Source organism: Lygodium microphyllum, chromosome 4 (assembly GCF_053477565.2).
Source record: "Lygodium microphyllum isolate KBCC chromosome 4, Lygodium_microphyllum_v1.1.10, whole genome shotgun sequence".
NCBI lineage: Eukaryota > Viridiplantae > Streptophyta > Polypodiopsida > Schizaeales > Lygodiaceae > Lygodium > Lygodium microphyllum.
Genome location: NC_141138.1, coordinates 130143197 through 130167902, shown reverse-complemented (window position 1 = coordinate 130167902; position 24706 = coordinate 130143197). Strand labels below are relative to the sequence as shown.

At 42.4% G+C, this 24706-nt stretch overlaps 1 protein-coding gene across 13 annotated transcripts in view; it reads right to left on the bottom strand.

Moving 5' to 3' along the window:
- LOC148037627 (uncharacterized) overlaps positions 1-24706 on the bottom strand; it is a 214651-nt gene that overhangs the window by 46509 nt on the left and 143436 nt on the right. For 7 of the 13 annotated variants that reach the window (XR_015690794.1, XM_087677344.1, XM_087677334.1 and 4 more), the window contains one exon: positions 9711-9798. Coding sequence is in view for 11 of the 13 variants with exons in the window: in XM_087677344.1 (XP_087533470.1) it covers positions 9711-9798 (88 nt within the window). In the remaining 2 variants the exon portion in view is untranslated. Of the gene's footprint in view, positions 1-4158; positions 4618-7916; positions 8967-9710; positions 9799-24706 lie in introns of those variants that run through there. The other 6 variants (XM_087677339.1, XM_087677333.1, XM_087677340.1 and 3 more) reach the window with 5 other exon arrangements.

The window sequence follows — 24706 nt, the reverse complement described above, 5'->3', positions numbered from 1 at the left end:
TCCAAATTGACCATCTATTGTTGCTTGGAACCATCATGGCTTTGGTTTGATATGTGATCTCCATTATCTTGGGTTGTGAGGGTTCCATGGTCTATTTGGATTGTGCTTTAGCCTCCAAATGCAGTCATCTTCAATGATAGGCTCATTGATGATTGGAGCATGAGCATTCTCCCTATGTTTGTTCAAGACCATTGAAAATAGTCATTAAGATGCAAATTGCATATACCCACATGATTGGCCTCTAAACTCTAGGCGGTATTGCCTGAGGTAGAGGGTACAAGAGTATGCTCAAATTTTTGAAATTTTCTCTGAAATCGTTTCAATACTAGAATAACCTCCATGGGTTTATTGGCTTGGAGGGTACAATGGGTGTAAATAGGCTTAACGAGTGATCTAACATAAATTTCTTGGCTGATATGAAAGTTTGGACAACAAAAAGGAGAGTGCCATGTTTCATACACTTGAGAATGTTACGACTTATTTTCTTTGCTTCTTTACAATAGAACAACACCACTAGAATCCTCGTGATTTCAGCATCTTATAGCTCTAGGGGCTCATCTATCTTGCAGCATGGAGAATCCATGGTTTCTTTTTCCTAAAGGGAAATGTTTATATAGATGTGGGGGGAGCCAAATACGGTTTTTTCATTTTCCCTCTTTTTTTAAGTTTAAAAAAGTAGCCCATTTCGAGTTTACCTTTGTTAAGTGTGCTCTTCCAAAAGAGATATTTCTTTTTAGCTCTTTTATTTTCACAAAAAAAATAAATTAAAATTTATTTTTCCTTATCCCATTAATGTTATGTATGAAAAGTTCTTTTTTCCATGTTCTTTGAAAGTTAGGCCTAATGCGCTCCCATCACCAGATTAATGTGCCGTAAAATTGTAGAGTGACTGATTTTTCGAGATGAACATGTCTACTCTTTTTTTTTGGATTTCAAGGTTAGATGGGTTGTTCTAAACTACTCAACTTTCTTAAATTTTAATGGTAGGTGTTAAATTTAAATAAGTATACTTGTGTCTAACAATTCATAAATATGGAAATGATATACATTTCTTAATAAAGATTATAATGGTTTGGAAAGTTTGCATGATGAGCTTTGTATCCCTATTGTCAAGACACTAGCCATGTAGAAACCACTCAACAATATGAGAACTTCAATGTGAGATCTAGTGATATGAAAGTCTTCAATGTGTGATCTAGTGGTATACAAGTCTAACATGATCATATATCCTCTTAAAAGATTTGGATTTGATAGATATACTGCTCATTATAATGGTTTCATTGATGAAATCTATTGAGGAGAGCTCACATATTTTGAGGATGCTATTAGTCACACACATTGGGAATGTATCAATTACTTGGAGGAGTAAGTAGATGCATATAGTTGTTGTATCCAATATAAAGTCTAAGTATACATGTGTTGCTATGGTAGCATGTGAAGTGATATGGTTATAAAAGTGACCTATTTGACATTCATTGTGTCAATGTGAGTAGTATATAGCTAGCTAGTAACCCTATATTCCATGCCAAAACAAAACACTAGAGTTTTTTTGGCCCTAACAATGCTTCAGTAGTTTTTTGTGTTTTCTAACGGTCTAACTAATCATTTTTTAGCAAATAACAAAGATTTAGAAGATTTAGAAGAATGATATGAGAATGAGAGAGTTGTTTAGAAAGAAGCTTTTACCCTTGTAACAAATTTAAAGGCTTGAAAACTTGGAGGTTAAAGTGGAAGATTCAGTGTTTGCTGTTGTTGAAGAGTAGGAAAATGGAGCTATGCCATGCTCAGTTGAGCTTTGATACCATGTTGAAAACACAAATCTAGAGCATGGTAGCTATGGAGGTTGAAAGATGAAGAGTAGATTCATAGTGACATGGACAATGAATAGACCAACTGTTAGACAAGTGAATTAGGTTCCAAGATGGAAGCTTGGACTCATAAACACAATCTTGCGTAAGAGACTAATAATGACAATGATAATAACTAAAAGTATAAAGCATCATGATATTGCAATACTCATCTTGAAAGTGATAGTCAAGTAGAATGCTTCATAGTAGTTGGGTTGTTCCACTCTCTTCACTGTGCATATGGGATTCAAGACATCTCTTCCTAGAGCATACATCATTTGTCATATCTTTCAATAGGCTATGATAAGTAGGCCTCTGCATTCACCTTATTAAGAGGAAAATCACACATGTAGACAATACTCACATCCTCAAATGTCTCTATGGAGATAATGTGGGCGTTTGCAGACTAGTCAAACAAGCCCTCTAGCATTTAGAATGTTGTCGACTATGATGGTTGACTAGTGATAGCGTGGGTCTAGCTTGCCCATTGCCTTTGCTAAGAGCCACCACCTATCTCTCTCCCTTGATAGGGTTTGTTTCCTAACTAAGGGGTGGGGGTTTGAGTCTTAGCTTTTAGTATTGCGTTTCTTGCCTTGAATCAACACTTCATCAAAGTGGCCAACCTTTTGACAATGTTGATAACATGATTTTTCTTTGGTACATTTTGCCACCCAAGTTTTAGAGCTGAGAGGTTCCTTGGGTCTCACTAGTTTGGTCTTGATATTGACTTAGATTTTTTTAACAAATTGATTGGAATTTTGATTTGGTCTACCCTTCCCTTATTGCCCCTTCTAAGAAAAAGTAATGAGAGCCACCTCTGAAGAGGTCAACCTATGAAACTGATCAAACAACTAAGCGTAATGCACTAATTGACACTCAAATTCATAAGATGTGGGCATAATGGGCTATGAGATCACCTATTGTAAAAAATGGAAATATTTCCTTAGCAATTTGTTAAGAAACAAGTCACCTAATTGTCCGAGGACTTAGGAGTCCCCCCTGCTAGAGAACTAGGTGAGAAGGCATTGATATTCAGCCAACTTGACTTATAAGTCATCTTGGTCAATGACTTTAAAGTTTTGGAGCTCATGCTCCATATGGATGTAACGGTGGGTCATATCCCAAGCCATATACAGGTTACTCAAGTCTGCTCAATACTCAAATACTAAGTCAAAATGTTGAAGCTATGAATGAAACTCAAGTAATAGACCCTACATTAACTCGATAATAGTAGAGGCATTCCTAGCCTTCCATAAGTGGACAACCTCATATGGAACAAGTACAAGATCATGTTGGGGTTTCAACCCCTACACGATATCCCATAGGTTTAGTGAGTTAAGGACATGTCTCATCAGGTTTGACCAAGTAGTGAAGTTCGACCCATTAAAATGAGTCTTATCATTACTGGCATGTTTGATTAATGAGAAAGAACCATGAGGTGTTGGATAAGTTAAATAAGATGGATAAGGAGGTGGTGGAGAGGGAAGAATACCAATGGAGGAGGTGGATAGGCTAAAATAGGCTGAAAATTTCCAATGGGTACCAATTGATACAGAGGCACTGGAACATGAATGCTTCCATAAAGTACCGGTAGAGATGGAGGCACTTGTACATGTAAGCCCTATCCGACTCTTGCACTCGGACACAACAAAATGTCCAGAAGGTCCACTATATAATGCCATGGAGGAAAATTGTGGTACCAACCGATCCACACTCGAAGAAGGCTAGGCGGCATTTCTAGTCTGTGAAAATTCCAAAAGGGTATCTATAGGAGGATGAACCTCCATGATGGAGACACCACCCAACTAAGGAAAAGATGAGGTTCTAAAGGTAGTGTTTAAGGGTCAAGAACCCCCTAGTGTTATGTGTGTACACATAAAAGGTGCACCTAATGGAGGTTGAAAGTAAGGTGTAATGGAAGTAGTGGACAAGACGGATGGGAGATTAAATGGATTTGTCATTTGTATAGTTGTGAAAAATGAATTAGGGACCTTTTGTCCATTAAATGCAAATGATGAAAAAGATGATACACCAAAATCAAATTGACCATGAGATGTAAAAGTTGGAGGAGCACTCACCAATAAAGCTTACAACTTTTGCTTACCTTTCTTGAGTTCAAATGGAAAAATCTATCGTCTTTAGGACTTATGAACCAATACCTTGTATAAAGAGTTCCTTCATCCTGAGCATTACTAGTATCTTGCAAAAAAGAAGAAGTAAATCCAAAAGATTGAGAAGTATTGATTTGTATACTTGATATAGGAGTGAATGAGGGTAGAGATGTGTATGGAAGAGATAAAAGAGCTAGAGATGGAGATGAGGGTGGTAGAGAGAGAGATGGTTTGTACTCCATGCTAGTTTCCATGTCAAGATGGCTAGTCCTTTGTGGAGCTTGCATCCTTCCTTCAAAATCATTAGACCGATGCACCAAATTTGAAGGGAAAAACTCAAAAGTACCTTCAGTGTGTTGTTGTCAAGCTTGATACATGAGAATGAGGTCATATTTGGCTTGTGAGATATCATATGGTCTATGGACTTCATGGTAGTTCGAAGACTCTCCTGACATGTCAGAAGGAGGAGCAAGTTGTGAAGCCCACTCTATCGCATGTCTCGATGTGCTAAGCTTGGGAGCATCATGATGATATGGTGAAGATGTGTTCGAAGTCATCTTGCCCTTCTCTTGTTCCTACTTCTTGCGAAGGGGCTTTCAGATCAAAGGCTGAGGTTTTGTTAAAGAAAACCTTGCTTTGATACCATGTGAAGAAATACCCTGACACAAAAACATAAATAAAATCATACAACAAGGCATAAACTCAACATAACACATTTAGGGTTAGGGTAACTCAAAGACCATGAACACAGTGAAGATTTGAATGAATGGATGAATATTGAATATACAATGCTCACATAGCAAACAAACCATGCAAGAAATGAAAATTGTATCATGAACTCTCCTTTCTCAAGAATTGAGGTAGAGGTGATGAGCGAGAGTGTCATGCTCCTAATGGATCGGGAAACGTAGCAAGGCAAACTCTAAGATTTCGGACGGCAACAAATACGACATAGCAATAGCTATGACATGGCAACCTATACAGTAGCTTGCGCTATAAACACAAAATTGGACATGGTAATGTGGTAGCCTATGCGAGAGCCTATTGAGTTAAACTCAAAATTCTTGCACTCATTTGGGATAGGGCAACGACCAACAAGTACAAACGCAATAATAGAAGGCCATGTGGTAGTTGGCGACATCGGAGGAGTGAGAAATAGGAACAATCGGGCTAGGTAGATAGTAGCTATAGAAAGTATAGATTGTACAATCAAGACAAAAAATAGACCTCATATGAGTGTAAACAAGGTCAAGCAACCTCGGCTAAGATTTTCTCTACGAGTGGGATGTGGACAACAAAGCTAGAAGGCTTCAAACTAGTAAAAACAAGATTGGGCTAAATGGAGGGTAGCCTACCTATTTACAAAAAGTTTTGTGATCTCCAACCTTTCCCCATTTTAAACTCTCTCTAACTGCTCCATGTTTTACTATTTTCATTAATTAAGCATTTTTGGGATTGTTAAAGATCATGTAATGCATATTTTAGCTCAATATGATAGCTATAACCAGTCTCCTCCCCAAGGAGGAGAACTACTAATCTTATTGATAGGTTAACCGACATCTAACTCGAGTTGCAGTTCTACTAAAAGCCTAGAGCAAGGAATCCTTTACCACCTCCCAAAATATGGAAAAAAAAACTCTACAGCCCATCCTCTTCGAGGCATTTCTACCCACCTTATGTGCAGAATGCCTGAACTAGTTCCTCGTCCATGAAGGGTTCAAGGACTTCCCATCCCATCACCTTGGTCACAAGGGGCAGGATGCACTCCCAAATCTCTAGACGTCCCCTTTTGGAGTCTCTAAATGGTTGCTAGGTCTCTTTGAACTGCCCTCTACTCCTCCCAACACTACTGCCAAGAATGAAAAGTTGCCTCTAAAACCTCTATTACCTCCACCACCTCCTGCAAAACCTCTACTACCTCCTAAGCAATCCGATCATCTTCGCTCAATCCTTGATCTCTAGAGCTGCTTGATCTACCTCCTCCCATCCATAGGTTAAGTTTGGAATGTGGCAAGAGTGAGTGTCTAGTGCTAAAGCAAGCACATCAAGTGTGAGGAGTACCAGACAGTGAGATAAGAGAGAGTGGTCTTAGCTAGCTATCCTACCTACCCTCTTCTAGAGGATCCCCATTCACCAACATAAAACCTATGCAACTACTCCAACATGATGCTACCCAACTACCTATAACCCTAGAAGAAATCCAATGAACCATCTCACCTATGGAAGGTGGGGTCCCTTCAAGCATCTCGTGTATCCACTACAAGAAGAAAGACCTCCCATGCCTCCTACTCCACCATACCCTAGAAATCTCTACTATATCCCTATTGATCCTCTAAGGCCTCTAGATTGTTAAAGTCACCTCCAACAATCCAAGAATCAACCGCGTGAAGACCTACAATGTCCACCCCAATTCTAGTATGTGTGAGAGCCGCCATAGGAGCATAGATGTTAAGGACCCTAAGACGACTCCCCAAAGTCAAGTCTTACCCATAGAACCCTTCTTGCCACAATCATCCCATGGTCTCACATACAAGCTAACAAGCTCATATCAATATAAGTGAAAACTCCTCCACTCTTGCCATGGACACCAATGGAGTGCTCCTAGTAGATGTGCGATCTACCTCTCGAAGTACCTTTGCCCACCCTGCTAGCATGGGTGGCGAAAAGCTTATGCTACTGACGAAGTAAAATATTGATTCATTCAGCAATGGCTCGTTGCAACTCTTGCCTAACTATCAACCTCTAGGAACCACATATCCCACTATAGTGGAGGGGCCATTCACATTCCACGATGCAAGGCGTAAACTCATGGATAAGGATAGTAGTTGTTGAACAAGCACTTGTTCGACATGAAAGAAGTTGAGAAAGAGGAGAAACTATGGAGTCAACACATTCACTTTGCCACAAGCCTCTACAAGGCGAACTCCATTCCCCCATGGTAGACCTGTGGTGTACAAGGGGAATAATAGACGCTCCTAATTGCACAACCAAGACATCCAAGAGCCAAGCTTAGAGATGGGACTTTGTCATCTAATAGAATCAAGCAACCTAAGCAAGTGGACACTCAATCACATCCATCGATATGATCCACTGAGGAGGAACTCATAAGATGATGTTGAGGTGCAAGACCTCTACGCATACTACCAATTGATGTCCATCCAATATCTTGGCCATTACTATGCTAGTAATGCTAGTCCTACCTCTCCCAGCCTCTAAGAGACATGGTTGGTCCCTTATAACCTCCACCAAAAGTTTTGATTAACTACTAGAAAACTCCTCTAAGTTTTAGAGGACACGCTACACAAAATGAATGAATGGTAAATGCACCATTACTACTCAAATTTGTCTTTTTCTCTTTGTCCATATTAGTTGGGGAAAACTATATTTTTTCTCTTTTTCCATAGTAGTTGATATTTTCATGTTTCCAAATATAATAGAACATACTCTTGGAGATAAAGAACTTGTACTTAGTCAATTCTTAGTGTATATGCATGACTAAGGACTAATTTTAAATCCAGCATCGGATTATATGTATGGTCTACTAAGAGTGTGTGATTCATGCTTTTCTATTGCATATGAACAATATGATCATCATCATAATTCAATGCATCATCACTAAATGTCTCATATCATTAAAAACTATTATGCTTGCTTAGTCTAAACTCATGAATGATAGGGTTACAATAGCAATATCCTATTCGCTTAGAGCATCTAATAAAAATGCATTTTTCAAACTTTGGGTCAAGTTTCTTTTTCAAGTAATCATCCATTTTGTGAATTATTTTTCATAACCATAAGGGACACCAAAAATATAGATATTGGCACAATTGAAAGGCCAAAAATAGATATTGTTAATGATTGATAGAGGGATTTACATGGAGTGAACCTTGTGAGGCTTCGTGCAATACAATTACATGTTGAAATCCAAATTGAGAGAGTGATTATACATCAATTTGCATTAGTGAAGCAAAGCCGCAACTTTGTTTCCTTTTCAATGACACTTTAGGGCTATCACATGAAGCTACTGCATAGTAGCCTAGCCTTATGCACGGAATGCTAATAATAGTAACCCAAGTACTATTCATAAGCACTAGTGCCATACACTACAAGATAATTAGAGCAAGACACTATTCTTTACTTGCGGTTCTCTCCAAGGCCAAGACAACTAGAATGTGATTAACGAAACCATTAAAAACTCAACTAGCCCTTTCTTTGCATAGCAAAACTCAACATACAGGCTTTGATGGTTTCCCCAGTTGCTCATCTAAAGTTATAAGATTGGTAAGCTATACAAACAAATTTTCGCAACACATTCTTCTTTGATGCTCAAGCTACTGTTGTTTCGCACGAATTTTTCTTTCTTCCTTGTTTCTCCAAATACTACATCGGCCAAAACTTCAGAACCATTGTTAGTTGGAATAGCAGGATTTGAACGTGCGACCCCATCACCCCAAGCCTAAAAAGTTGTAGTAAAGGTCTAGAGTTCACAATCTCAGGTTGGCAAGGGAATCCTGGTTAATAGAGATGACATGGGGCGAAGTCTCATTGGCACCACACCATAGACGCCCAATTTCACGTGTAATGGTGTGGCTGGCATTAAAGATTTGGGAATAAGAAGAGTACAACAAAGAAAAAGAAAGGCAGTTTTAGACAATGCAGTAACTGATTTTTTGATTCCTAGGCTTCATCCCATTCTTGCTACAAAACTTCTATACATCAGTCTACAACAACATGATACAGAAGGGAGATGACGTGCATTTTTAGATAGTCAAGCACATGGATTCCATTTGTAGAAGAAGTCTCTCTCAGAAGCTTGAAGTCACATGTACAGTTTTCTTGGGAGCAATATTGGTCTCCTGTCAACTTTTACCAAACAGATGGGACACACCTTTCTCTTACTCCATGCTACTTTTGCACACTTCATGCATACATTGGCGTGTCCACAAGGAATAAACAATGCTCTGTGATAATCATCGAAGTTTTCAAAGCAGATGGCACAATCTGAGGCCTGAAGCATATAAGACATACACAAAGAAAGTGTGATTTTAAACAGGTCTTTCAATGATTAGAAAGAAACATGAACCGATTATGTTGGAATAAATAAGATGAAACAGCTGAATCAACCCCCTGAGATGTTTTAGAATTTGAATGTGCAGTTTGACAATAAAAGTTTAAAATATTATCAGGAGAGCAGTCAAGACAATTTGATTTCGGATGCAAAGGTCTGCAGCTCATCATCATTCCTTAATACAGTTCGAAAGCCTAGTAAGTCACAAGCTTTTGCTCTGGTCTCTGACTACGTTAAGAGAAATGCAAACAAGTGCACCTAGGCTCAGTTTCCAAAAGGAAAAGTTAAAAAATGTGGTGACATTAGAGCATGTAAAGTTGGTCTGCATCCATAGTACCAGAAGACACAATCCAAAGTCTGATAAGAAATCTTTAGCCATGGGTATCACATGAACATGGCTAAGCATGGCGTTAGACATGTCACTGAGGACAAGCAAAACTTCGCAATATAGAAGACAGTTCCAGTTAAGCTGAAGGAAAGTTGGTATATGAGTGAGCGAAAGTCTTTGCTGTGTTTTTAAGAATAATTTTGCTATCCAGACAATCATAGATGAGTGTGCATGCTACCTCTAAGAAGGGAAGGGCTTCAAAGCAGGCTAAGCACTCAGGGAGCTCTTCATTTCGTGCATATGTCAAAAGACAAAAGCAGATGCAACAAACATCTCATGAAATTTACATATAGTACCTGCTCTTCACTCGTATTTGTTGTCTGCCCATCCATGTTATCATGCTCCTTTTCAATCACATCCTCCTTTTCCAAAGATTCCAGTAATCTGTTTTGCATGTGAAGATCTCTTTCTTTCTTTCTTTCTTTCGTGAAGATCTCTCTCTCTTTCTCTCTCTCTCTCTCTCTCTCTCTCTCTCTCTCTTTCGTGAAGATAATTGAATTAAGTAGTAAATATTTACATCAGACCATCAATTCAGCATTGAAAATAACAGACATGAAGGAAAGTCTACACAGAACACAGAAATGTCACACTGAAAGAACAGCTGGAGTGGAGCAAACAGTATCCAGCCAGGGAGCAGCGATGTCAGGAAGAACCGGACCAGCATAAACCATAGAGGAGATTTGCCACACCACTAAACCCCGGATTCGGGCCACATGACCATGAATGTCAGATATTGAATCAAAAATGAAGGCATTCCGAGTACGCCAAATATGCCACAAGGCTGTCCATCTAAGGAAATGGAAAAGGCAGGGGTAATCAGAACTCAAAGAGGTCATGGAGGTCATCTTTCCCATAATCCACGAACGAGGTGATATCCGTTACTAGGTCAACGAGAGCCACACACGGGAAACAAAATTCCAAATCTGTCTTGCAATGGGGCTGGAGCTTTGTCTCATCACATGTGGTATAGAAGATACATCGCCCAACAAAGATTTTACAAGCATGCAACACATTCCCAGTAGGAAGAGCCCCAATAAGTAGCCTCCACATAAACACTTTTCCCTAGTACAGAACCTTAGATTTCCAGAGCTGGAGGAATCTATCCTGCCATTTCTTTTTGCTGTCCCAAATATGCCATACTTTATCAGCCTTATCCCTGACCCATCTCTTGGCCTCCACCATCTGATGATATATTTGGTTAGCTGACCTTTTCGCGGTCGAAATCATCAGGAATCACAAACATCCAATCATGCCATGGAGACAAAAGCTGTAATGCAGGCAAAGGATAGTAGCTCCCAAGTCTGTCCTATATGGCCGTTCAAATATTATGATATTCTCTAGGCACCCGAAAGTGCTGACGAATACGCCAAAAGGAATAAAGACGGGCCTACCCAAGAATGACACCATCCAAGACTGTCTGTAACCCCAAACGAGCCATCCGGTTAAACTTGTGACGCCGCATATCTTTATCAGGCCAATCCAACAATCTGGAGGAAGCCAGTACTTCACCTAGGAGGGAATTCTCCTCCTTTCAAAAATCCGGGGGGTGCCAAACTGTACAATGTAACATCGCCTGCCAAGAGGTGATCATATGGGAAAGGAGAAGAGACTAGGGGACCTTAATAGATCTTGCGGAGTTAAGCACATGCCGCCAAGAAGCCTAAATAACCGTACTACCATGAGAAATGCCAATCCTTTCTATGAAAAATTTTGCTATATCTGTCCACGGATGACTCTAAACAAAGTGCCTGCAGAAAAGCTAACCTCAAAGCAGCCATATGAAAATTAACATCCAAAAGAGTTGCTCCCCCCATCCTTTTAGGAGTAGTCACATGCTGCCATGAAATCCACACTTGGCCTTGACGATTTCCTTTCTTTTTCCATAGCATGAATCGGATAGGCTGAACCAATTCCAATAGGGATTTCTTGGTCCGAGGAAGCAATGGCAAGAAAAACGAAATCATGCTGATCATAATGCATTGAGCAACTTTAAGTCTCACATGGAGAGGCCAGCCTCGAGACTTCTAGTACATAAATTGACCATGGATACGGGATGCCATCCAATCCAACAAGGCCCGAGGAGCAACCTCTACACCGATAGGATAACCTAAATGTCTGGTTATATTTCCCTTAGGAATCACAATACCATTCTAGCCCAAATCCTACAAATCATTTTTTGTACAAGAGAGCAGTGTGGATTTTTGAGCATTAATATGAAGTCCTAACGCCATAGCAAAAAGTTTCCACCCTACTATTGCCCGATTGACATTGGCGTGATCAGCCTTAACAAACAAATAGGAATCATATGCCAAAGATTGACCAGCAAGTTGGGCCCCACTGGGAAGAGACAAACCAACAATCTCACTTTGATTGGCCAACTAATCCAACAAAGAAAGCATCGGGTGAGTTACTAATGCAAACAACAAAGGGCTAAGAGCGCAACCTTGCCAAAGAGACCGAGACAAGGCAATTTCATCAGTGATCCCTCCATTAAGTGCAATACGAGCCACTACCCCCTGACCAATAGTATCCACAAGAGAAACCATACATGGCCCAAAACCCATGGTGGACATTAGCTGCCTCAAAAAAGACCTGCTTACATGATCAAATGCATTTTCAATATCAAGCTAAAGCATGACCACCTGCAGGCCTGAAGCTTTTGCAAAGTCAATCCCCAGTTGAACATTCAGAATGTTGTGCATTATATTCCAACCCTTAATGAAACCATATTGACATGGATGAACCAAATGCGGCAATACTTTCTGCAATCTGTTGGCAATGATTTTAGAAAAGAATTTGTATAAAGAGCCCATAACAGAAATGGGTCGCCATTGTTTCAAAGAGGACAGAGCACCTTAGGCAATAACCAAATGACTGCAATCTTCAAGTCTGACGGCATGACACCGGAATTCCAAACCTACTGACATATTGAGTCAACGGATCCTTAAGCTGCTCAACATTGGCTGAAAACGACTCATTAGGAAGCCCATTCCAACCAGGGCTTTTCCTTTTAGGCAAATGGGACAGCACCTCTTCCACTTCATCCTCCGAAATATTAGCCTCCATTAAGGCTACCCATTCTAGCTGAACCTGATTACTAACCAGATCACAAATGTATCTGTGAGCTGAGTGTACATCATCCGAAAGAATCTCTTGAGGGCCCAACAAGGATTTATAAAAATCTACACACATTGAATGATGGATGCAAAATCTATCACCATGTCACCTTGCTCATTCTTTAAACGCACAATATTTTCCTGGGCATATTTCTGATGTAATCGGGCAAAGAATTGATGAGAATGACAATTATTGTCGTTCAAAGCTTCCGCTCTGGACAGCAATTTGTATTTAGCATATTCCTCTTCTTGTAAAGATTGAACTCGGCCTTTCAACAATTGAATGCATGTAACCAAATCATCTGTGGTGTCCCCTGACTGACACAGAGATAACGAATGGGCCATCAAAGATTGCGCATGCAGCAATTCAGTGCGTAAAAGGAAAGCATGCTAAATCCCAAACTGTCGGGATAACATACACACATTATCTCTAAAAACAATCCATGCCTCCATCCCCTCTGATAGGACCCTTGACTAAAAGGAATCAATTATCTACTGAATACATTCCAGAAACTGATTTTGTAGGTAAAGGATTGATTGAAACAAAGAGGCAAACGAGCCAAGAGAGCCTTATAAGCATGAACAAGATGGTGTGTCATTTCCAAGATCAAAGGATAGTGATCAGACAAAACATGCTATCGCTCTATCCACATATCAATGACTGCAGGGAGAAAAGAATCACTTTGACAAATATAGATCCTATCCAGTTTGGCCCATGTGTTTGGATGTTGAAGAGAAGGATAAGTATATCCTCACTAAGAGGGATGCATCCAAGACCACATGTCCTGTTTCAAAGACACAGTTGCTAGAGCATCCCAAGCCTGTCGCTCAAGACCATCCATAACAGAGTACTACGAAGTCGTCTGATCCAAAGATATACAGACATTAAAATCCCCCATTACAAAGCCTGGACGAGCCATGGAAAGGCAATGCAAGTCATCCCAAAGCTGACGACGTTCACGAGTAGTAGAGGGAGCATACACACCTACTATCCATATAACCTCTCCCTCATATAGGATTTCCAAAATCATAAATCTGCCTCAATGGTCCTTAGAAATCAAAGATGGTTGCATTGAAGTTCTAACGGCCAACATTACTCCAAATTTATGTGGAACACGACTACTAAAAAAAAATAGAATAATCCTTATATACATAAGATGATCCTACCAAAGCATGCTGTCTATGCTCCACAAGACAGAAAACATCCCAATTGCTGGCTAACACCACTTTCCACAACCGATATTGCTTACTACCCGAAGAAATACCTTTCACATTCCATAAAGCAGTTCTCATGATGGATCACAGAAAAGGAAACTACTAAACCCCCACTTTCCCTTTCCCTTTAACATCAACTGCTTTGGCTATCTGAAATCTTTCCATCTCACTTCGAATCACATCTACCAAATCTACCCTTTGTAAACTAGCAATCAAACTACAAGGAGGAAGCTATTGTTGCTAGACACGGAAAACTTCCCGAGGAGGCACCAGCCTCCCTTGCAAATCAAAGTGCAGAGCAGCATCAGAAACCCTTTTTTCATTCACACCAACTACATATTGAGGTTTCATGTAAAACCCCCTACCTCGGCATTGAAAAGTCTGAGTGATAGTCTACGAAGCTAGGCGAATAGGAGTTGACCGCGGCTCATGTCTAGCATTACGGCGAACCACCGTAACCCAAGATTTGTGATGAGGAGCCAAGTTCTGACCCACCGAAAGCAATGCAAGCTGAATATCCGCTTGAGAAGCAACCTTTTTTCCAAATACTTATCCCTGCTAGACAATCGGCGCAGGAACAGCTTTAGGCTACTGAACCATCTGCTGGAGAATATGGTCATGCATATCCAAATCAGGATCCATAGACCACTGCATTACCTCCTGGCTTCTATCATATTCTGAAAGGAAATGTCCCAATTGTCCACATCTAAAACAGTGTTCGGTAAATGTGCCCCATTTCAGTTCATAAACCAAAGTTTGCAATCCCGGAACCTCAAAACTACTTTGGTCGACGGGTGAGGTTTCCCTCTATCCCAAAGCATACAAGCCCTATTCCTATTACAGGAGGCCAATCAAGGATCCACCAACACCTCACCAAGAGGTCTCAAAACCAAGGGAAGAAGTCGCCAAAGATGTGCAGGAAAATCCACCACCTCAACCCAAATTGGACATGCCTGCCTAAGTACCTCCTAAAACTCCGCCATAGGCCTCCATGGAACCATATGAACTAACTAACCATCCATGAACAACGGGATATGCTGCATAATATGAGCATGCACTTCCAGGGAGCAGAAAAGGACCTCAAGAAAACCCCTTGGCCCATCATAAATTTCTTCCACCAGGGGAGCCTGCCCATGCCCTAAAGCATCATCCTGACTCATCTCCACATTGGCAAGCATAGATTGCAACCGAGCACGGATTCTAGTGATCAATGGAGTCCTTCTAGTAAAGTAAAAGATGGCTGCCCTCTCATGGAAGGCAGCAATCTGCTGGAGAACCAGATCCGCACCCATAACTGCGACCACATGTTCCCCTTCTCGTAAAGAATTCACTTTACCCTCATTAGCTTGAGCATATTCTGACATCAGATGATTGGCAGTGGCCAGCATAAACTAAAAAGACTAATTAGTTTGAGAACATGAAGCGTGAACATTTTGTGAAGGCACATTCAGGGCACACAAGTCCGGTTCTTCGACCGACCTCTTGTAACGTTTACCCATCTCATCCCCTTCCATTAACTGCCCAAAATCTGCAACTAAAGAATCACCATCAGATTCCGTCAAGTCTTTATCGTCCCCATTTCCAATGTGTTGGTCTAGAAAGGCCATATCAATACCATAGGATTCCTACAAATTTCTCTCTCTAGAGCAGCAGTGTGTGCACACACAGTTTCAAGAGCCTCGTACCAAACTGTGGCTTTTTCACACTTTAGTTAAGCCCACATTGCTCTATGGGCAGCCATTTGGGGCCCAAGCCTTTATCATACTAGAGGGATGCCATTTATGGACTGTGATGGACCGGAAGCGCAACATTATGATGGCTGGAAACACATGGAAAGACTACTAGTCATGATGATAGCCCGTATGATAAGGGCAAAAGCCTCAGTACCAAAGGAGATTATCCGGGCAGAATTAGGCGCTGCACCCATGGTAGTTGAGGCATTATTCCAAGCAATTACTTTCCTTCAAAGGATATGGCAGCTCCCTAAAGACCGATATCCTAGACTAGCGCTGGAGTTTTCAAGACATCTTGCAGTAGAGGGAGATAGACAGTGTTGGTATGCACACATGAGCACATGGCTGAATTTGCATGGCATGAGTATAGATAGACTACCACCGTTTAATTACAGCCTCGACTGCCCTACTTTGAGCCTTAGTTGTGCAGAGCTGAATAGTGTGATCCGGGCAGACATCACTAAAGTGGCGATAGAAAGGACTTGGTCCAAGCCCCCTTTCCCATTAGGCACGAAAACGGCACAATACCAAAGTCACTCATTGCAGCTTTCTCATGACGGTTTCATAGTGAGGCCTAGATACATGGATGCTCAACTGTCCCACGGACTCCGAGTTGCTATTGGTCAAATCCACACCTCATCGCATCACCTGATGATTGAGACAGGTCGATGGAGCCATATTGCAGCCGATGAGAGAATGTGCCAACTTTGTGGATGGGAGCCAAAGACGGAGGACACTACATTTGTAGATGTACTGTATACTATGATATCCGAGGCCGCTATCATTGCCTCTTTAAGGAGGGTTTTGGACCACTAAGACGGGTGATGGACTATGAGGACCAAAGATGTTTGGGCCTTTTCTTGCTAGAGCTCCAACGACGCAGAGCATTATTGTTACAAGATAGGAGGCGACCCCAGCATCATCCACCCCTCTAGAGAGCAGTTACAGACTACTTCAGCGTAGCTGAACCCCCAGTCGCGACCACCCCAGACACTACATCTCCTACTAACAGGCGTTACCGAGATACAACATCAGGAGACATCATTGTTGACAGAGCTACAACGCTACGCAGAGCACAATGCCCTAGAGTACCTACACAACAACATAGGCATGCCCATATGCGCCACATTCGCATCACGCTAGCTCTATACAGAGGCAAATTGGCACAATGACTCAGTCGGAGGTAGCTTGCAAAGTCTTGGTGGATTCCATAGACTGAGGGGGAGATACCCTACACTCTTGATCTTTTTAAACTTAGGTCTTTTTCCAACTTTTTCAGTTTTTTCAATTTCCATACATCTCATTCCAATATACCATGTAAACTTACACATAAATTTTATCTCTTCTTATCTGGTGAGAGATGATAATATAGTTGTATTGGTTATGGTCTCATAGGCCACTCTGGCCTTTTAGAGACGATAATAGATCTTTCTCTCTCTCTCTCTCTCTCTCTTTTCGTAAAAGGTAATTATATTAATTATGAAAAAATGTACAAGTTTACATGATTACAAGATACACGATGGCTCTAAGCCATTGTGTGTAAAATCTCAGTACTAAACAACAAAAGAGTTACAAAAGTCATGGCAAAGACGCAGAGGAAATTGCCATATGCCAGGGAAGTAAGTGCTCCCGAGGGAGTAAGTCGAAGTGCCGAATGAGATCTATCTGCCAATGCAAGAGACCTTTAAGCCTTGCAACATGTCCCGGAACATTAAAGGCCGAATCAAAAAGAAAGGCATTCCGAGTGGTCCAATTGTGCCAGCATCCCCAGTATCTAAGAAAGTGAAACAAGATCTTCATATGTGACTCTGCCGGTGTGGGTTATTTTGGCCATACAAAAACCCAATCAAAAGGGCTTAGCAAGAAACCAACCACTGCTCGGCAAACCACTGACAAGAGTGACCAGATATTCTTAGTGAGAGGGCAAGAAATAAATCGATGACGGGCCGATTCCACAGTAGTGGTGCAAAAGAAACAATTGCCATTAGAGATTCGACGCTTGGAAAGGGCTGAAGCAAGAGGAAGACTACCAATCATCACCCTCCAAAGAAAGACCTTGCATTTGAAAGGTGTCTTGTTCAACCAGCCCTCCATCACAGTTGCCTTCCACCATGACTAAGATTTCCGCAATCCCCATACAATATTAGCTTTAGTAACCAGCCATTGATGATCTTTAATCAGAAGATGATACACCTGGTTAGCCGAGACCTTTTCCAAATTCAACCGACCTGCAAGGTCCCAGTCTTGCCAAGGACGATCCAAAGCAAGGGCAGGAAAGGGTTGCCTACTCTAGAGCACTAACAAAAGCTGTTCCCATAAATCACGGTATCCACGAGGGATTCCGAAAAGCCTCTTGGCTGTACGAAACGATATCAAGACATTATGACTGGCAAGGGTGGCATCTGCAACTGAAGTCAAGCCCAAACGTGCCATGCGGTTAAATTTTGGTCTGAGCTCATGTTTGCCTTCCCAAGAAAGTAATTGCGAGGCTGCCAACAATTCTGGTTGAAAATAGTTAATATGTAAGCGGTCCTCCACTGGATGCCAACGTGCCTTTTGGAGAACCAATTTCCAAGAGCAAACCAAAGGAACAAGCAAGGATGAGGAAGGACTAGAAAACCGGGAGTCTGCATTAAGAACATGCCACCAAGAGCTCCGAATCTGTGTATTACCATGCACAAGCCCGTGATCCTCAAGAAAATAACGGGCTATAACGACCCACGGGTGATGATCGACACACATGGCACGAAAAAGAGACCAACGAAGTGCCAGCATATGAGTTTTGGCATCCAAAATAGCCCCACCACCCATGCGTTTGGGGGTACATGTATGCGACCAAGAAATCCATGAAATGCCTGCATGCAAGGAATCCTTCTTCCATAACATGAAACAAATGTGCCGAGTAAGAGCATTCAAAGTAGTAGTAGTCCAAGGCAGCAATGGCAAGAAATATGTGAGCATTGGCAACATAATTGTCTAAGACACTTTGAGGCGAACATGGAAGGGCCAAGCATGCGACTTCCAATACAGAAACTTAGCTGCCAATTTTTGTGAAATCCACTCTAGTAGTTGCTTTGGCCGAACATCAACACCCAAAGGGTACCCAAGATGCCTGAAAATGGAACCACGGGGAGCAACCTGTCCCTGCCAGCCCAATGACTGTAAATCGGACTCCGTGTAACTGAAAATGGCTGATTTGAAAGCATTGATATGAAGACCAGAAGCATGACCAAAGAGCGTCCAAACATCTAATGCTTTGCGAAGATTGTCCTTGTCCGCACGCAAAATCATAAAGTTGTCATCAGCCAAAGATTGACTAATGAAGTGTTGTCCAAAAGGAAGAGACAATCCAGCCAACTGAGTAGAAGCTGCCATAGAAGATAACATCAAAAGAACCGGATGAGTCGCAAGGGCAAAGAAGAGAGGACTCAAAGGGCAACCTTGTCTCACCGAGCGTGGAAGGACAAATGGCTCGGTAACACCACCATTTAGCATAACTCGCGAAGAAGCCGTAGCACTAATGGTGTAGATCAAGCAGGACATCCGAGTACCAAAGCCCATAGTAGACATAAGTTCTGCAATGAAAGACCAGTCTAAATAATCAAAAGCCTTTTCCAGATCCAATTGAATCAATACCACTTCCTGATTAGAGTGCCTGGCATAGTCAATAGCCATTTGCACATTTAAGATATTATGCAGAATGTTTCGGCCCTTAATGAAACCATATTGAAGAGGATGCACAATGGCCGGAAGATACTTGTGGAGCCGATTCGCCATCACTTTGGAAAAGATTTAATACATCGAACCCATCAAAGAAATTGGTCTCCAATGCTTCAACATTGACAGCGAAGGAACTTTTGGAAGCAATTTGATAAGATCTTCTTTCCATGAAGAAGGCATGAACTCCGTTTCCCAAACCTGCTAAAACATAGTCGTCAATGGTTTCACCAGTTGGGTAGCAGAAATCTTAAAGAATTCATTGGTGAGACCATCCCAACTGGGACTTTTATCCTTGGGCAGATGTAACAAAACATCCATAACCTCCGCCTCACAAATATCTGTCTCCAAAGTAGTTTGTGTATCAAGTGGAACGTGATTGCGAACCAGATAATAGAAAACTGAGCGTGCATGAGTAACTTGGTCAGAAGGTGAAGGAGAAGAACCAAGAAGGTCTAGAAACTAATTCCTGCACATATTCACAATAGTCTGAGGATCAATGACCATTCCACCTTCTGGATCTTGGAGTCTAGTCATATTTTCTCGAGCAAGAGATGCATGTAGAGCTCGAAAGAACTTATGAGTCTGATAAGCACTATCTTCCAAATTCTCAGTCAAATTTTGCAATTTGACCTGCTGATAAGATTTCAACTGAAACTCTTTAATAAGATCAGCCAAACGCATTGCCAGTGATGATAGCAGAAATACATCATGTAGAGTGTCCACTAGCAAAGAACGAACCAAAGCCATTAAGTCCTCCGCTGCTTGTCGACACCGCCGACAAAGAGAGACATGATGGATCCCATACTGTCGAACAACCCACTGCACATTAGAGAGCAATCGTTCAAAAGAAACATTGCCCTCAGAGGCAAAGTCCAATAAAAATCTATCAATCAATTGCTGCATGTAGCCCTGAAAGATTGAATGCTTCAAATAAGACGAGTTGAAACGCAAAGGAAGTCTATCCAGAAACTGCTTAAAAGGTGCAATTTCTAGAGCGTCCATCACCGAATGCTCTGATGTGGATTGTGAAGAATCAACACACATATTAAAATCCCCCATAAAAAAACCCCGTCTGCCAAGTGACAAGGAGGTCTGCAAAGTATTCCAAATATCCCGGCGGGATAAAGGGTCATTCGGAGCATAGAGGCCCAACAACCATAAGATCTCTCCTTCAAATAAAACTTCAATCACCACAAAACGGCCATGTACATCATTTTTAATAAGAACATGCTGATATTCCTCATGTACAATCATAAGCACACCATAATAATGCATGGCATGTGTCCCAACGTAGAACAAGCGAAACCCATGGCAATCCACAACTTTTCCTGCTTCATCGTGACTCTTATAGTCAACAGCACACAAGACACCCCACTAATTCTCATGCAATACAGTCCACATGGCATGTTGCTTATAGCGAGAACAAATGCCTCACACATTCCATGTGGCTATCTTCATGTGTAACAAAAAGAAAATCAGAAACGAGGCACAACTTGCCTCAATTTAACCTTTTTTGCTAAAATTTCAAGGACTCCCTCATCCAAAAAATCAGCTAACACAGCAAAAGAGTTCTGACGGCCAGCTTTAGAGGTAGACGGAATATCTACTGTCTTGGGGATGGAACGGGGATAATGACGATCCCATGGGGTAATCACATTACCTCTAGTATCAAAAGCCAACTTAGCAGATGGGCCCTTTGGACCGTCCGTATATACTTTCCTAGTAGACTAATTACAGGGAGCAGAAGAAACCATAGTATGAGCAGTACACTCTGAAGACAACATTTCTTTCCTGCGCATATAAGTGCGCATGGAATCCTGTGAATCATTAGGTCCAATATTTGCCAGGCCAGCATCAAACCTTTTACCTTTTTTTGACACATACATCTACCTAGTCATTGCCAAGGGAATCCAAACCCGAAACATGTTGTTTACCTTTATCCAAAACTTTAGGTGGCTGGGTTGCATCCTGCGACGAAGCATCAAGCACCATATCTTCCATGGGTAGCACAACATGCTCAACATCTAAAGTCGGTTGCTTCTCTAGGCATTCGGCCATAAAATGCCCCAATTTTCCACACGAAAAGCAATGCCCTGCAAAGTTGCCCCATTTCAAACGAAAGTGTAAAGGATGCATGCCAGAGCAATTAAGACGTAACCAAGCAAGCCTTTTCCTAGCAGTGTCCCATAACATACACAAACGGTTACGATTCATGGCCCTTAGGCTCGGGGGGACCAGAACAGTGCCCACAACGGCCATGGCATCATTTAACAGTGGCCAATAGACAGCCGGACAATTTTCCACTTCAACCCACACCGGGCATTCATGTTGAAGTAGGCGCTGAAAATCTGCCATTCGGCACCATGGCACAACGTGGACCAAACGGTGATCGAAGAACAATGGCAATTTAGACAGGAGATCAGCACGATGCTTCTCAAATTTCAACAGCACCTCATAGAAGCCTCGGGGCCCAACAAAAATCTCAACACTCTTCCCTTGTAGTAGATTGTGCAGCCACTGGTGAATATGGGAAAGCACTGGGATCCTGCCAGTGAAGAAGAGTATAACAGCACGGTCATAAAACACAGAAAATGAGCGCAGGACATTTTTTTGGGTCCACCGTGGCTTCCAAAACATCTTCAATTCCAGAGTCAGGAAAAGCTTCATGATTATGTTGGACATAATCGCCAAGCAGAGTGTTGGCAAACTCCAGCAAATGCTCCCAGTCAACATCCTGAGAATCCACAGAATCAGAGGCAACCTGAGCATAAGAATGTTCCTGATGATCCATTGTCTCTTCCAAAGTATGCTTGGTGCGTTTGCCCGCAAGCTGGAAGTCAGGACCAGGAGGCATCTCCTCTGTGCAAGGAACCATATCCTCTGGTTCCTCTGTATCAGAATCCGGACCAAGGGCTGCCACCGTTTGGTCGATAAAAGCCATATCCAGACCAGCCATGTCGTATCACCACTTGTGCACGTCAGATGCAGAGCCAAGAGCACATGAGAGGTAGAAACGAACGCAGGCCTCTCTCTCTCTCTCTTTTTTTTTTCGTAAAAGGTAATTGTATTAATTACGAAAAAAATACAAGATTACTTAATTACAAGATACATGACGACAATGCAAGTCATCATGCGAAGAGATGCTAAGTACTACAAGTTACAATTTCATGGCAAGGATGCGGAGGAAATTGCCATATGCCAAGGACGGAAGTCCTCCGTAGAGAGCAAATCAGAACGATGGAGAAGAGCTAACTGCCAATACAAGAGGCCCTTAAGCCTCACAATATGTCGCTGAACATTATGGGCGGAGTCAAACAAAAAAGCATTCCGAATGGTCCAGTTATGCCAACAGCCCCAGTATCGAAGAAAGTGATACATGAGCTTCATATGTGGCTGTGCGGGAGAAGGGTATTTGGGCTGGCCCAAAACCCAATCAAAGGGGCGCAGTGTGATACCAACCACCCCTCGCCAAACGGCCAACAAAAATAACCAGACCTTCTTAGCGACGGGGCAAGAAATAAATCAGTGGCGGGCGGATTCCATAGTAGTGGTGCAAAAGAAACAAGTACCATTGGAGATTCGTCGCTTGGAAAGAGCCGAAGCAAGCGGAAGACCCCCAATTATCACTCTCCAAAGAAAGACTTTGTATTTAAAGGGTGTCTTGTTGACCCAGCCCTCCATCACAGTGACCCTCCACCACGAGCGGGATTTACGCAATCCCCATAAAGCATTCACTTTAGTAACTAGCCATTGATTATCTTTAATCAGGAGATGATACACTTGATTAGCAGAAGCTTTGCTCAAAGGCAGCCGGCCTTGTAGGTCCCAATCCTGCCAGGGATGATCCAAAGCAAGAGCAGGAAAGGGTTGTCTGCTCTGGAGCACCGTCACGAGCTGTTCCCATAAAGGCCTATATCCACAAGGGATCCGGAAAATCCTCCTAGCAGTACGAAACAAGATAAGCACATTGCGACTGGCAAGGGTGGCATCCGCAACTGAAGACAAGCCCAACCGTGCCATCCGGTTGAATTGTGGTCTAAGCTCATGTTTACCTTCCCACGAAAGTAGACGCGAGACTGCCAGTAATTCCAATTGAAACGAGTTAGTAGCCAGGCAATCCTCCGTTGGGTGCCACTGAGCCTTTCGAAGGACGTGTTTCCAGGAACACACCAAATGAGTAAGCAGCGATGAAGAAGAACTGGAAAACCGCGAATCCGCATTAAGAACGTGCCACCAAGAACTCCGGAGTCGGGTATTGCCATGCCGAAGCCCATGACCCTCAAGGAAAGAACGGGCGATAGCGACCCACGGATGATGATCATCCAAGCACATGGCGCAGAAAAGGGACCAACGGAGTGCCTGCATGTGAGTTTGGGCATCTAAAATAGCTCCGCCACCCATGCTTTTGGGGGTGCACGCATGCGACCACGAGATCCAGGAAATACCTGCATTCAATGAGTCCTTCCAGAGCATGAAGCGAATACCTCTCTCTCTCTCTCTCTCTCTCTCTCTCTCTCTCTCTCTCTCTTATGTACAGAGGCGCTGTCCAGGGATGTATTCTGCAACCACACCTGATTGAACCTGGCAAATCTGCGATACGCTGGTCAGGGCGTCCACGCTGAGTCTCTGCAGGACTGCACCTCTGCGGTACCACGTCACTGCAGGCCTGGTGCAGAACAAACAGCAGCAGCAGTTCAAGCCTATTCCCTTTGATGGTCTGCCCTGTGCTGTAGACTGCGCTTGTGGCAGAAACCCTGTGCAACGATTCTCTGTCACTTTCTTGCTCTTTCTCTCTCTGATGCAGGTCTGCAGTCCACACAGGTAGAATCAGGCAGTCCTGAAGCGGCACAAGACTGCTTTACAGCCAGGCGTGCAGGTATGGTGAGCGAGACCTCAGGCCAAATGCAGGCTGCGCGCAGGTGGAACAGGCCAGGGTCCCTTCAAGTCGGTGCAGAAGGCCAGTTGTGACAGGTCACCATCGCTCCATCAGATCAATCCACCTTGAAGGCGAAACGGGAGGGTGCAGGCACCGACAGCAAAAGAACGTGCGGTAGGGGAAACAGCGATTCTCTTCTCTCTCTTGCCTCTCTCTCTCTTTTTTTTTTTTTTCGTAAAAGGTAATTGTGTTAATTACGAAAAAAAAATACAAGATTACTGGATTACAAGATACATGATGACACAAAGCCATCATGTGAAGAGGTTTTCTCTTTCTCTCTCTCTCTCTCTTTTTTCTGATTACAAGATACACGAGGGCCCTAGGCCAACGTGTGGGAAAGCCGCGTAGTAATTTACTGAAAAGGTTACACCAATCATGGCAACGACCCAGAGGCAATTGCCTCTCTCTCTCTCTCTCTCTCTCTGTCTCTCTCTCTCTCTCTCTCTCTCTCGTAGTAATAGGTAATTATACTAATTCTGACAAAAGTACAAGATGTAGGATGGCTCTAGGCAATCATGCATAAACCTGCTTTACAGAAGGTTAGTTACTTAAAACATACCGAAGTCGCAGCA